This window comes from Anser cygnoides, chromosome 11 (genome assembly GCF_040182565.1).
Source record: "Anser cygnoides isolate HZ-2024a breed goose chromosome 11, Taihu_goose_T2T_genome, whole genome shotgun sequence".
NCBI lineage: Eukaryota > Metazoa > Chordata > Aves > Anseriformes > Anatidae > Anser > Anser cygnoides.
Window position 1 is genome coordinate 10,967,784 of NC_089883.1, and position 14,234 is coordinate 10,982,017.

General features: G+C 52.4%; 1 protein-coding gene, 2 long non-coding RNA genes and 3 other non-coding genes across 6 annotated transcripts; 4 read left to right on the forward strand and 2 right to left on the reverse strand.

The window, feature by feature from the left end:
• Nucleotides 1–536: 536 nt before the first annotated feature.
• Nucleotides 537–1,600, forward strand: LOC106043352 (olfactory receptor 5V1-like; the record flags this gene model as incomplete). The annotated part of the gene is made up of 1 exon (XM_013192765.3): nucleotides 537–1,600. A coding segment is annotated over one exon (939 nt), but the record flags the coding sequence as incomplete, so codon positions are not given.
• A 3,314-nt stretch (nucleotides 1,601–4,914) lies between these two features.
• Nucleotides 4,915–4,986, forward strand: TRNAG-UCC (transfer RNA glycine (anticodon UCC)). Its single transcript has one exon. It is a non-coding gene; the product is annotated as a tRNA-Gly (tRNA).
• Nucleotides 4,987–6,103: 1,117 nt separating this feature from the next.
• On the forward strand, nucleotides 6,104–6,175 carry TRNAQ-CUG (transfer RNA glutamine (anticodon CUG)). The gene has a single exon. It is a non-coding gene; the product is annotated as a tRNA-Gln (tRNA).
• A 760-nt stretch (nucleotides 6,176–6,935) lies between these two features.
• LOC136791716 (uncharacterized) lies at nucleotides 6,936–7,990 on the reverse strand. The gene is made up of 2 exons (XR_010834279.1): nucleotides 7,788–7,990; nucleotides 6,936–7,421 (listed from the first exon to the last, which is right to left on the reverse strand). It is a non-coding gene; the product is annotated as an uncharacterized lncRNA (long non-coding RNA).
• A 3,560-nt stretch (nucleotides 7,991–11,550) lies between these two features.
• TRNAQ-CUG (transfer RNA glutamine (anticodon CUG)) lies at nucleotides 11,551–11,622 on the forward strand. Its single transcript has one exon. It is a non-coding gene; the product is annotated as a tRNA-Gln (tRNA).
• Nucleotides 11,623–12,375: 753 nt separating this feature from the next.
• LOC136791708 (uncharacterized) lies at nucleotides 12,376–13,840 on the reverse strand. The gene is made up of 2 exons (XR_010834256.1): nucleotides 13,227–13,840; nucleotides 12,376–12,861 (listed from the first exon to the last, which is right to left on the reverse strand). It is a non-coding gene; the product is annotated as an uncharacterized lncRNA (long non-coding RNA).
• Nucleotides 13,841–14,234: the final 394 nt, after the last annotated feature.

Consider the following 14,234-nt stretch of genomic DNA (forward strand, 5'->3'; position numbering starts at 1 on the left):
TCTCTTCCAACCTAGATGATTCTGTGATTCTGTGAAAAAGAACTAAGAACTGAAACAACCTTGCATAAAGTATCTAGTTCAAAGTTAAGGTCATGAGTTGTGCAGAACAGACTGGTGCAACTGGTATTGCTGCTGTGTTTTGTCATGGGCAAATCTGGGATTTAAACCTGTTTGTCAAGAGGAAAACATACCTTAAAGAAGTGAGTGCATTGTAAGGACGTCCTCTTTCCCAGGTTTAGCTGTTAAGGCCTCCCCCTTGTGTGGAATTTGAAAGGCACTCTGAGCAGGAAACTCCTGTTGGACTCCGTGGGGAGGACAGCTTACATCAAAACCTGTCTGCATACCTCTGTTGGAAATCTCTCTTCTCAGCTAGGACTGAAAGTGACTGCACCCCACCCACTGCTAACACTCAAAACTGCACTGGGTTGTCTGTTTGCCTTTCTTTATTACCTGGGTGTCAATTAGTGTAACTTTAATCCTGATTCCACTTGCTGACATGATCATTTATTTCTGCTCTTACAGGCCACATACTGTGAATGGCAAACCAAACAAGTGCAAGTGAGTTTGTTCTATTGGGACTTACAAGTGACCCACGTCTTCAAAGCCTCCTCTTCTTTGTCTTTTCCATTATTTATTTTATTACTCTTTTTGGAAATATGTTGATCATGATTGTAATAAGTACTGATTCCCACCTTCACTGCCCTATGTACTTCTTCCTTTTTCACTTAGCCTTCATAGACATCTGTTATGCCACCACCACTGTTCCTAAGATGCTGGTGAATTTCCTAGTGAAGCAGAAAAGCATTGGATTTGGTCCCTGTATTACACAGATGTCCCTTATCCTTCTTTCAGCTGGTAGTGAAATTTTCATGCTCTCAGCAATGGCATATGACCGATTTGTTGCTGTCTGTAACCCACTGCACTACCAAGAAGCGATGAACAAACTTTTCTGTAGCCAGCTGGTGGGGAGTGCATGGGCAATGGGATTTTTACATTCCATTATAAACACACTGCCAATGTTAAATGTACAATTCTGCAACTACACAGAAATTAAGCATTTCAGCTGTGAGTTGCCCCCTCTCCTCTCTGCAGCATGCTGTAGAACCTTCCTCAATAAAATTGTTCTTTTGTCTTCTGCGGTGATCTTTGGGTCAAGCTCCTTCCTGCTCACCCTCACCTCCTATATCTATATCATCTCTACTGTCCTGAAGATACAGTCTGCAAAGGGAAGGCAGAAAGCATTCTCCACTTGCAGCTCCCACCTCATCATAGTGGTTTTGCTATACACAACTGCTCTGTTCCAGTACACAAAATCCAGCTCAAGTTCTTCACTCATTCTAGATCAACTGTTTTCCATCCAGTACAGCATTTTAACTCCCATGTTAAATCCCATAATCTACAGCCTGAAAAATAATGATATGAAAACAGCTTTGGGCAGAATGTTAGGGAAAATTAAAGTTTCACAATCACTGTAACTACTTTTAAGCTATACATTCCAAATAAATGCACTTTTTAAAATGGAGCTATAAAGAAACAATCTGTCCTATATGTTAAAAGATGGTAAGAGCAGCCTTTACCTTCCACAGCTTCAGACCCAAGACTCCTTCCAGCCCGGCTTCTGGAGCCCAGGCTGGTGACCTTTGGATGTGGGGTCTCTACTTAGAAGAAGGAACACAGCTGCTGCTTTCCCATTTGCAAGTGTAACTGGTAGCAAAGCTAGCCACTTATCCCAAAGAATATTGACACAGTCACACAGACTTCCACAGGCAATGTTTGCCTCTCAAGTTTGTTTCTCTGTATAATCTGTTTATGGTTTCCCTCTTTTCCTTCCTATTGCATTTGACAAGGTCCTCAATCAGACCATCTCACTGAAAGTAGCATTTCTACATTTCCACAAATCCTTATGAATTAGCATGACCTACGATGTCTGTTCTTGTCATTTATTCTTATCACTGATATCATTTGTTGGCCAGGTTTGTGTCTGTATGTTCTTATTTATTTCTGCTTCCTTTTTTTTTTTTATTATCCCTTTTTGAATTGAACAGTCCTACAACTGATACCCTTTTAAGGAGCAGGCACCCCCTTTCCACAATACCATTACACTGTAGAAATCAGTTGTGTCTGTAGTAGCAGATCACTTGTTTTTTCACTTCATGCTTTTATTCACATATTGCCTTTACTGCATTCCTACTCTGGCTACTGGAGTAGGCCAGTAGCAATCTGGCTACTGCTGTTAAAGATAACAGAAAATGTTTTTATAAATACATTAACACGAAAAGGAGGACTAAGGAGAATCTCCATCCTTTACTGGATGCAGGGGGAAACTTACTGACGAGAGACGAGGAAAAGGCTGAGGTGCTTAATACCTCCTTTGCCTTAGTCTTTACTGGCAAGACCAGTTGTTCTCTAGATACCCAGTACCCTGAGCTGGTGGAAGGGGACGGGGAGCAGGATGTGGCCCTCACTATCCACAAGGAAATGGTTGGCGACCTGCTACAGCACTTAGATGTACACAAGTCGATGGGGCCGGATGGGATCCACCCGAGGGTACTGAAAGAACTGGTGGAAAATCTGGCCAAGCCACTTTCCATCATTTATCAGCAGTCCTGGCTATCAGGGGAGGTCCCAGTCGACTGGTAGCTAGCAAGTGTGATGCCCATCTACAAGAAGGGCCAGAAGGTAGACCAGGGAAACTATATGCCTGTTAGCTTGACCTCAGTACCAGGGAAGCTCATGGAGCAGATTATCTTGGGTGTCATCACACGGCACTTGCAGGGTAACCAGGCGATCAGGCCCAGTCAGCATGGGTTTATAAAAGGCAGGTCCTGCTTGACTAACCTGATCTCCTTCTATGACAAAGTGACACGCTGGGTGGACAAGGGAAAGGCTGTGGATGTGGTCTACCTTGACTTCAGTAAGGCTTTTGACACCGTTTCCCACAGCATTCTCCTCAAGAAACTGGCTGCTCATGGCTTGGACTGGCATACGCTTCGTTGGGTTAGAAACTGGCTGGGTAGCCAGGCCCAAAGAGTTGTGGTGAATGGAGTCAAATCCAGTTGGAGGCCTGTCACTAGTGGAGTCCCCCAGGGCTCAGTACTAGGGTCAGTTCTCTTTAATATCTTTATCGATGGTCTGGATGAGGGGATCGAGTGCACCCTCAGTAAATTTGCAGATGACACCAAGTTAGGTGCGTGTGTCGATCTGCTCGAGGGTAGAAAAGCTCTGCAGGAGGATCTGGATAGGCTGGACCAATGGGCTGAGGTTAACTGTATGAAGTTCAACAAGGCCAAGTGCACGGTCCTGCACCTGAGGCACAACAACCCCAAGCAGTGCTACAGGCTGGGAGGTGAGTGGTTAGAAAGCTGCCTGACAGAAAAAAACCTGGGAGCATTGGTTGATAGTCAGCTGAACATGAGCCAGCAGTGTGCTCAGGTGGCCAAGAAGGCCAACAGCATCCTGGCTTGTATAAGAAACAGTGTGGCCAGCAGGACTAGGGAAGTGATTGTCCCCCTGTACATGGCTCTGGCTCTGGTGAGGCCGCACCTGGAGTATAGTGTTCAGCTTTAGGCCCCTCGCTACAAGAAGGACATCGAGGTCCTCGAGTGTGTCCAGAGAAGGGCAACAAAGCTGGTGAGGGTTCTGGAGAACAAGTCTTAACGAGGAGTGGCTGAGGGAGCTGGGATTGTTCAGCCTGGAGAAGAGAAGTCTCAGGGGTAACCTTATCACACTCTATAGATAACTTAAAGAAAGCTGTAGTGAGGTGGGGGTTGGTCTATTCTCCCACGTGCCTGGTCACCAGGCGAGGGGGTCTCATGTGTCTGGCTGCTGTGTGCCGGGGCGTGTAGACAGGCCAGGGAAGCAGCAGGCAGAGGCAGAAACATGCAGGCCTGAGCATGGCCACCTCGTCCCTCGTCCCCCGTGACAGGCTCTACCTACGCTTCAGGGCTGGGGCTGAGGGCTTTCCCTGTGTGCCTGGCAGGCCCCTGGCCGGTGGTGGGCACAGCCCTGTGTCTGTGAGGGAGCAGCGAGGGCTGGGCTGCGTCAGGCAGTCGGAGGAGCCATGCTCCGCAGGGGAGCGCAGCACAGGCAGGGGCAGGGCGCTGTGTGTCAGGGGGCGCAGTCCCCATCACGGGGCAGCGTGATTTGCGGGCATGGTGGCGGCCCTGGTGAGCTGTGTGGAGAGCAGGTTGTGGGCAGCCTACAAAGCAGGCAGGCAGGCGCCCCATTGCTGCGGGTTTGGCTCAGGGCGCACCACGCAGGGCTGGGTGAGGTGGGGGGAGAGGGGCTTGGGGGGGAGCAGAGTGGCGCAGCGGAAGCGTGCTGGGCCCATAACCCAGAGGTCGATGGATCGAAACCATCCTCTGCTACAGCCTTTAGTTGCAGGCTCCTGTCAAGCTTTTGTGCCACTGCGGCCCTTCCTCTCTCAGGACAGCCATGGCTTTGGCTGTTGCACTCCCTCTGCACTGTCTCTCTCGCTCTCCACCCTTCTCCTTTGCTTTCTTGCCAGTCAGCACTCCAAAAGGGCCCCTCAGCAGGGCAGGCTGCTGTGGAGCAGCAGACATACCTCAGCCCTCAACTCTGCCCAGGATACGCTGGCGGCTCTGCTAGCTATGCTGACACTGTCACGGTTGCACACCCCCACCTACACATGCAGAGCACGTGCACGGGCAGCCCGCGTCAGACCCGAAGGAGAGCAGCGCCAGCAGCAGCAGCCAGGGAGGCAGCAACGGGCGTTGCAGAAGACGGAGAAGACAGAGGTGTTTCTGGTAGCTGTGCGTCATCCCTGTCTTCGAGAATGAGACAGAATGGCAGGGGCCCCCCAGCAGGTTGAGGCAGGGTGTGGGCAGGTGGCTGGAAGGAGGAGCCCATTGAGTTGGTGAGCTGCCGGAGCCCCAGGGAGGCACGCAGACAGATGCGTTGGTGGTATAGTGGTGAGCATAGCTGCCTTCCAAGCAGTTGACCCGGGTTCGATTCCCGGCCAACGCACCCCAGCTTTTCTTCAGCCAGGCTGCAGAAGCAGTGTGTCGTGCTCCAAAACCACCCCGTTTCTGTCCTGACATTTGAATGCCATGTGCCCTGGGGCATCCAGCCTTCCTTGCGTCCCCAGAGCATGGTGCTGCCTGCTTTCTCTCCCAGGGACGAGCACCCCCATGACGAGGGTGCTGCAGAGAAATGCTGAAGCAGTTTGGTGCTGCAGCAGGTGGATGGCTGTCCTTTATGGCTCAAAGGCCTGTCTGGCTGTCTGAAATCACACCAGCTTGACTGAATTTACTCTCTTCTTCATCCTCTGTATTTGGCATCTCTGTGGAGCTGGCTGGTCAAAGGTGGGGTTGCTTCAAAGAGTATGCTGGTGTGTACAACACCAGTGTTCAGAGCACAGCGTTCTTTCCTCTGAGGTTGGGTTTGAAATACTCTTTTGCACAATCGTAGCCAGGACTGCACATGTCGGCATCCCTGTGTCCCCAGGCTGCGTGCAGAGCCACTGCCATACTATACTGAGACTCCGGCATTTTTTAGACCTTCCGAATATAACCGGAAGTGGATGCAACAATGTTCCTGGGAAGAAGGAAGTGAGATACACACTCCGCACTCAGGAGATACCACTCTGCCACCTTTCCAGGCATGTTTCTTTGCACTCTGAGCCCCAGCCTATTCCCGTCGTTCCCCTTCCACAGAAGTACAGCAAACAGCAGAAGCCATTTGTGCCTGCCAGCGGTACGAGGGCTCCAAGCTCACGTCCATCCTGTGATCACCAGGATGGAGACTCATTTCTCGAAGGCTTCCTGTCTTTCTGCTGTGCACCTGTTTATGGTAGTAGCTGTGGACTGAGGTCAGGGACGTCCGTATAGCCGTGGAAGTGCACCAAGCGTGGGGATTGACTCGCAGACACGGGAGACGGCAGGTTTTGCCTGCTGTGTTTCCAGTGGAAAGAGTTAGGATGTCAGGAGAGAGGGCGCCTGAGTACCATCAGAGAAAGAAGGCATTCAGCGTTGTGCGATTCATAGGAAGGTGTGTTGTGTCATCCTGGCAGCTCTTCCTTTTGTTGAACCTCGTGCTATGCTCCATCACTTGCTCACAGCAGGGACACAGCAGGTGTCCAGAGGGTCCCATGGTGTAATGGTGAGCACTCTGGACTCTGAATCCAGCGATCTGAGTTCAAATCTCAGTGGGACCTCTGCAGCTTTTGGCACCCAGACTCCTTTCCTCACCGTGCTTTCATCTCAGGAGAACAGTGCCTTCCTAGGAGCTCTGTTGCATTCTTTCGCTTCAGTCTTCCTGCTTGCCTCTCCTCCTCCTCTGTGTTACCCTCCTGCCCTGTGCTCCACGCTCCCCACACCGCCCCGCCCGTGCCTCTTGCTTACTGAGCCCTGGCACCCGCTGGAGTAGAGGAGGCTTTGCAGATCCGTGGCCAGTGGCATGTTGGTTATCTCCAAAGACGGGCACTCCACAACACCCATGAGCACCTGATTACCATCTTTGACCACCCTCCCTGCAGCAGTAGAGAGTTACTGTGTGTGGCATTTAGTGGGTTTAATCAGGTGTGCGCTGCGTTTTGCTGCCACGAGGGGACACCACTGAGAAGAGGCTGCCTCTCTCTCCTTTATCCCGCCTGCCCAGCCTACCCTCCCCAGGTATTTAGACACATGGATAAGATGCCCGCTGAGCCTTCTCTTCTGCAGGCTAAGCAGTCCCTGCTCTCGCAGCCTCCCCTTTCATCATTCACGACAGAATCACAGAGCGGTTGAGCTTGGCGGGGTCTCTGCAGGACATCTTGTCCGTCTCTTGCCTGGGGACATACTCGCTGCCCTGAGGGAAGGCAGGTTCTCCCTCCTCTCTTTCCAGCAGAAACAGGTAAGCTTTCCTTGCAATGCTTTCCTTGAGGCGTGAGGAGCTAATGGAGGCAGGAAGAGAACAGACCACCACGAGTCTCCAGCTATGCTGCACAAGGTCTTTAATGGGAAGGTAGAAAGGCAGTGGCACAGTACAGAGACCAAGAAGAACGTCTGCAGGGTTCAGGGAGGCAGAGAGAATGGCCCGTCCATCTCAGGGATGTCTGCCCCAAATGGGATGATCCACGCGCTTCAGCAGTTGAAGCGGCAGAGTGGGGAAGGCAGACACAGCCCTGACCCCCCCAGACCAAGGGAGCCCCCAGAAGAGATGGGAACCCCCCCAGTGCTGAGGGAGCTGCCAACAGCAGCTGACAGAGAGGATCCCACGGCGGTGTTCTGAGGGAAAGAGGTGAGGATGGGGCCCGGCAGGGTCACCACGACCGGGGAGGCCTCAATGACAACCGTCGAGTCAGCGCACCGGGCGACACACGGCTCACTGCAGCTGCTTGCAAGTGGGGTTGGGCCAGAGGCACCGCAGGGGGATGGGACACAGGGTCTGAAGCAAGACATCTCTCGTCGAGGGAGGCAAAGCTGAAACACAGAGTAGCAGGGAGGGAACACAGACCCCAAGATCAGCCTTTGTCATCTCCACAACAGAAATCGCCGCATTGAAGATTGGACAGGATGCACGGGGCTATTTGGTAAGAGTCCGTCTGTTTTCAGGTGCTAATTCTTGCAGAGAGACATCCCTGCAGCTGACCCCCATCAATCTCCCTCTGCTTGAGAGGTCCCCACAGTCCCCAGCTCTCCAAACCCACCCCTTCCAAAGGGAGAGAGGTCACAGGCCCGAAACATCTGTATTGCAGTGCCAATCTGAGGCAGCCCAAGTTCCAAACTGAGTCGCCAGCATGAAAGCAATGGGGCCCTCAGGGAGAGCTGGAGTGAACGCAGGCTTACCTCGTTCCTCAAGGAAAGGGAGAGAGAAGAGAAGTGGATGCAGAGCCTGCAGCAGCACGGTCTTTTATGCTGCATCCCAGAGCCCCATGGGAACAGAAACATTCCTTGCTCATGAAGCATCAGAACACCTCATAGCTGCTTCCTTCAGAGGCCTTGTTGGTGGTTAAGAGCTTGCTTCTTTCATCTGACAGCTTTTGTTCCTGCCTCATACCACCCGACATTGAACTGATGTATCTGTGTCCCAGGCTCCTAAGGCCAATTACGACAGAGGTCTTAGGCTCCCTGTGCGGGATTGTGTGATTCCATCATACAAACGTCCTTTGGAGTCTCATCCACTTTGTGGTGAGCATGGCCACCAGTCACGGTGACAGTCAGCCACAGAGGACTTGAGAGGTCACCGCACAAGGGCATTCAGTGCTGAGATTGGAGCTAATTCTGCGAGACGTTTCTCCCTGTGGTTCATCACAGACACGCAGGAGACTATGGAGTAAGGTCAGGAAGAAGATCAAGACAGGACACGTGGGGGAGACATGGCCCATGTTTCCAAGATGTTTCAGGAAGGATGGAGTGTTGTGAAGTAGAGGAAGCCTCCTGAAGGCAGAGGAGAGGACAACAAGGTCATTGCTGACACTCGTCATGCTCTGACAGAGCCCAAAGACAAAGTTCCGTGAAAGTTCTGAAGCAGTGAGACCTTCCTCTGTGCCTTCACAGACATGCAGCAGGGCAAGGCATAGGAACGTGATCCAAGAGATGCCCGCGTCCTTCCCTGAAGCTGAACCAATGTCCAATTGACCTGGTTTGCTCAACACATTTGTCCCACTGGCCAGAGGTCTGGCTGGCCTGCTTTTGAGGCGAGGCTTGCGGTACGGAGCCAAAACCTGATTTCTTTTTTTCCTGGAGCAGAGATGGAGCAGCCGCTTACATGAGTTCCAAGTACAAAGTGTCTTGGGATCTGCCTCCCAGCACACCTGACAGTCATCCTGATGTGGAAGAGCTGGGAAAATCCCTGAACTGCAGGCAAACATGAGTCACCCAGCTGCGGACAGCAGCGGACATGGTTTTTCGGCCTCAGGCATGGCAGGACTAGCAGAGCTCCTAGTCTCACTCCTCGCAACGTGCTGCTTTCCTCACCAAGGGAGTTTCCAAGCGGCTTTGTACCCTTCCTGAAACACCAGGTGCTTTTACACATTCTCGTGCTGCTGCCTCCCAAGACATTACCTTTGTGTGGCTGGTCCGGGGCCCGTGTGATGTAGCGCACCCCGGATTACTGGGGCTCTGAAGGACCCTCTGGAGATCCTTTGGGCTGAGGTTCTGTTCTGAGCTGGCCAAATATCCCATTTAACTCCAGGGGTTCTGGGCCTTGTCTTGTTGCCTTCTGAACACTGGAACCCTCTGAGGTCGCAGGCTCTTGGCAGCTCTTCCAGGGCTCCACCATGCCCAATGTGACTTGTTTTTTCCAAAGGACAGCTGGCGATTTCCTTGTGGCAGCTTGTGAGCGTTGCTTCTCTCTTTGCCCATGGTGATGTGACAGGGAGGGATCAGGATGTGAGAGGGAGGGATAGGAAAATCACCCAACTGGGGCTTAAGGCAGCTCACTTCAAGCACTTGCATATAGGCAAGGAAGTGCCTACAAGGCAGCATTACGAAGAAATCCCACATATCCTTTCCGGAAAGGATGGGGTGCTTCTTTTAAGGACCTGTATACTGATGCACGCAGGTTGGGGAATAAGCAAGATGAGATAGAGATGTGTTTGTGTGTAAGGTGTCTGGCTGTGAAGGAGTTAACTTTCCCCACAGCAGCCCATATAGTGTTGCGCTCTGCACTTGTAGCTAGAACAGCACTGATATGGCACCAGTGTTTTGTCTATTGCTGAGCAGTGCTTACATGCCATCAGAACTCTCTCCAAGCCACCCTAAGGCCAGTAGGCAGGGGGTAGGCAAGAGCTGGGGATGCGACCTTGGCAGAGCAGCTGATCTGAAGCGACCAAAGGGATATTCCGTACCATATGATGTCACACTCAGCAAGAAAAGCTGGGCAAGAGAAAGGAGAAGGCGGTGCTCTCATTAGGAAAACATCTCTCCACCCGTGCGACCACTATGCATTTTGAGACCCCCCACTTCCCAAGATGTGGCCGAACATAACTTCCCGATGGGAAGTAGTGTATAATTGGTTTCTCTCTCTTTGCTTCCGCACAGCATTTGCTTGTTTTGTCTTTCGGGGTATGTTCTTGGTTGTTGTTGTTGTGTTTTGTTTTGTTTTTTAAGCAGTGTGATCAAAGCGATGCCCACATTCTTCACTAAAGGTGACCCACAATCAAATTTACATGTGTTGCTCAGCAACTTCATCCCATTGGCCAGAGGTCTGGCTGGCCTGCTTTTGAGGACAGGCTCATGGCATGAGGGCAAATCAGCGTCCCAGCGCACCTGGCGGTCATCCTGACGTGGAAGAGCTGGGAAAATCCCTGAACTGCAGGCAAACATGAGTAACCAAGCTGCAGACAGCAGTGGACTTGGTGTCCTGGCCTCAGTCACTCCAGGATGGCACAGCTCCTACCCCATTCTGCCCAAAGTGCTTCTTTCTTCACCAAAGGCATTTCCAGGGGTCTTTGTACCATTCCTGAAACAATGGGTGCTTTTGCACATTCCTGAGCTCCTGACTTCCAAGGTATGACCTTTGTGCGGCTGGTCCATGGCCCATATGACTTGTGAGACTTAGACTTGAAAGGACCTTTGGATGTGAGCCACTCCAATCCCTCCAACCGCCTCCCCAGAGCATGGTGCTGCCTGCTTTCTCTCCCAGGACACCCCCATGATGAGGGTGCTGCAGAGAAATGCTGAAGCAGTTTGGTGCTGCAGCAGGTGGATGGCTGTCCTTTATGGCTCAAAGGCCTGTCTGGGTGTTCTGAAGTCACACCAACTTGACTGAATTTGCTCTCTTCATCCTCCTCTGTATTTGGCATCTCTGTGGAGCTGGCTGGTCAAGGGTGGGGTTGCTTCAAAGAGTATGCTGGTGTGTACAACACCAGTGTTCAGAGCACAGCGTTCTTTCCTCTGAGGTTGGGTTTGAAATACTCTTTTGCACAATCGTAGCCAGGACTGCACATGTCGGCATCCCTGTGTCCCCAGGCTGCGTGCAGAGCCACTGCCATACTATACTGAGACTCCGGCATTTTTTAGACCTTCCGAATATAACCGGAAGTGGATGCAACAATGTTCCTGGGAAGAAGGAAGTGAGATACACACTCCGCACTCAGGAGATACCACTCTGCCACCTTTCCAGGCATGTTTCTTTGCACTTTGAGCCCCCACCTATTCCCGTCGTTCCCCTTCCACAGAAGTACAGCAAACAGCAGAAGCCATTTGTGCCTGCCAGTGGTACGAGGGCTCCAAGCTCACGTCCATCCTGTGATCACCAGGATGGAGACTCATTTCTCGAAGGCTTCCTGTCTTTCTGCTGTGCACCTGTTTATGGTAGTTGCTGTGGACTGAGGTCAGGGACGTCCGTATAGCCGTGGAAGTGCACCAAGCGTGGGGATTGACTCGCAGACACGGGAGACGGCAGGTTTTGCCTGCTGTGTTTCCAGTGGAAAGAGTTAGGATGTCAGGAGAGAGGGCGCCTGAGTGCCATCAGAGGAAGATGGTATTCGACGTTGTGCAATTCATAGGAAGGTGTGTTGTGTCATCCTGGCAGCTCTTCCTTTTGTTGAACCTCGTGCTATGCTCCATCACTTGCTCACAGCAGGGACACAGCAGGTGTCCAGAGGGTCCCATGGTGTAATGGTGAGCACTCTGGACTCTGAATCCAGCGATCTGAGTTCAAATCTCAGTGGGACCTCTGCAGCTTTTGGCACCCAGACTCCTTTCCTCACCGTGCTTTCATCTCAGGAGAACAGTGCCTTCCTAGGAGCTCTGTTGCATTCTTTCGCTTCAGTCTTCCTGCTTGCCTCTCCTCCTCCTCTGTGTTACCCTCCTGCCCTGTGCTCCACGCTCCCCACACCGCCCCGCCCGTGCCTCTTGCTTACTGAGCCCTGGCACCCGCTGGAGTAGAGGAGGCTTTGCAGATCAGTGGCATGTTGGTTATCTCCAAAGACGGGCACTCCACAACACCCATGAGCACCTGATTACCATCTTTGACCACCCTCCCTGCAGCAGTAGAGAGTTACTGTGTGTGGCATTTAGTGGGTTTAATCAGGTGTGAGCTGCGTTTTGCCGCCACGAGGGGACACCACTGAGAAGAGGCTGCCTCTCTCTCCTTTATCCCGCCTGCCCAGCCTACCCTCCCCAGGTATTTAGACACATGGATAAGATGCCCGCTGAGCCTTCTCTTCTGCAGGCTAAGCAGTCCCTGCTCTCGCAGCCTCCCCTTTCATCATTCACGACAGAATCACAGAGCGGTTGAGCTTGGCGGGGTCTCTGCAGGACATCTTGTCCGTCTCTTGCCTGGGGACATACTCGCTGCCCTGAGGGAAGGCAGGTTCTCCCTCCTCTCTTTCCAGCAGAAACAGGTAAGCTTTCCTTGCAATGCTTTCCTTGAGGCGTGAGGAGCTAATGGAGGCAGGAAGAGAACAGACCACCACGAGTCTCCAGCTATGCTGCACAAGGTCTTTAATGGGAAGGTAGAAAGGCAGTGGCACAGTACAGAGACCAAGAAGAACGTCTGCAGGGTTCAGGGAGGCAGAGAGAATGGCCCGTCCATCTCAGGGATGTCTGCCCCAAATGGGATGATCCACGCGCTTCAGCAGTTGAAGCGGCAGAGTGGGGAAGGCAGACACAGCCCTGACCCCCCCAGACCAAGGGAGCCCCCAGAAGAGATGGGAACCCCCCCAGTGCTGAGGGAGCTGCCAACAGCAGCTGACAGAGAGGATCCCACGGCGGTGTTCTGAGGGAAAGAGGTGAGGATGGGGCCCGGCAGGGTCACCACGACCGGGGAGGCCTGGATGGCAACCGTCGAGTCAGCGCACCGGGCGACACACGGCTCACTGCAGCTGCTTGCAAGTGGGGTTGGGCCAGAGGCACCGCAGGGGGATGGGACACAGGGTCTGAAGCAAGACATCTCTCGTCGAGGGAGGCAAAGCTGAAACACAGAGTAGCAGGGAGGGAACACAGACCCCAAATCAGCCTTTGTCATCTCCACAGCAGAAATCGCCGCATTGAAGATTGGACAGGATGCACAGGGCTGTTTGGTAAGAGTCCGTCTGTTTTCAGGTGCTAATTCTTGCAGAGAGACATCCCTGCAGCTGACCCCCATCAATCTCCCTCTGCTTGAGAGGTCCCCACAGTCCCCAGCTCTCCAAACCCACCCCTTCCAAAGGGAGAGAGGTCACAGGCCCGAAACATCTGTATTGCAGTGCCAATCTGAGGCAGCCCAAGTTCCAAACTGAGTCGCCAGCATGAAAGCAATGGGGCCCTCAGGGAGAGCTGGAGTGAACGCAGGCTTACCTCGTTCCTCAAGGAAAGGGAGAGAGAAGAGAAGTGGATGCAGAGCCTGCAGCAGCACGGTCTTTTATGCTGCATCCCAGAGCCCCATGGGAACAGAAACATTCCTTGCTCATGAAGCATCAGAACACCTCATAGCTGCTTCCTTCAGAGGCCTTGTTGGTGGTTAAGAGCTTGCTTCTTTCATCTGACAGCTTTTGTTCCTGCCTCATACCACCCGACATTGAACTGATGTATCTGTGTCCCAGGCTCCTAAGGCCAATTACGACAGAGGTCTTAGGCTCCCTGTGCGGGATTGTGTGATTCCATCATACAAACGTCCTCTGGAGTCTCATCCACTTTGTGGTGAGCATGGCCACCAGTCACGGTGACAGTCAGCCACAGAGGACTTGAGAGGTCACCGCACAAGGGCATTCAGTGCTGAGATTGGAGCTAATTCTGCGAGACGTTTCTCCCTGTGGTTCATCACAGACACGCAGGAGACTATGGAGTAAGGTCAGGTAGAAGATCAAGACAGGACACGTGGGGGAGACATGGCCCATGTTTCCAAGATGTTTCAGCAAGGATGGAGTGTTGTGAAGTAGAGGAAGTCTCCTGAAGGCAGAGGAGAGGACAACAAGGTCATTGCTGACACTCGTCATGCTCTGACAGAGCCCAAAGACAAAGTTCTGTGAAAGTTCTGAAGCAGTGAGACCTTCCTCTGTGCCTTCACAGAAATGCAGCAGGGCAAGGCATAGGAACGTGATCCAAGAGATGCCCGCGTCCTTCCCTGAAGCTGAACCAATGTCCAATTGACCTGGTTTGCTCAACACATTTGTCCCACTGGCCAGAGGTCTGGCTGGCCTGCTTCTGAGGCGAGGCTTGCGGCACGGAGCCAAAACCTGATTTCTTTTTTTCCTGGAGCAGAGATGGAGCAGCCGCTTACATGAGTTCCAAGTACAAAGTGTCTTGGGATCTGCCTCCCAGCACACCTGACAGTCATCCTGATGTGGAAGAGCTGGGAAAATCCCT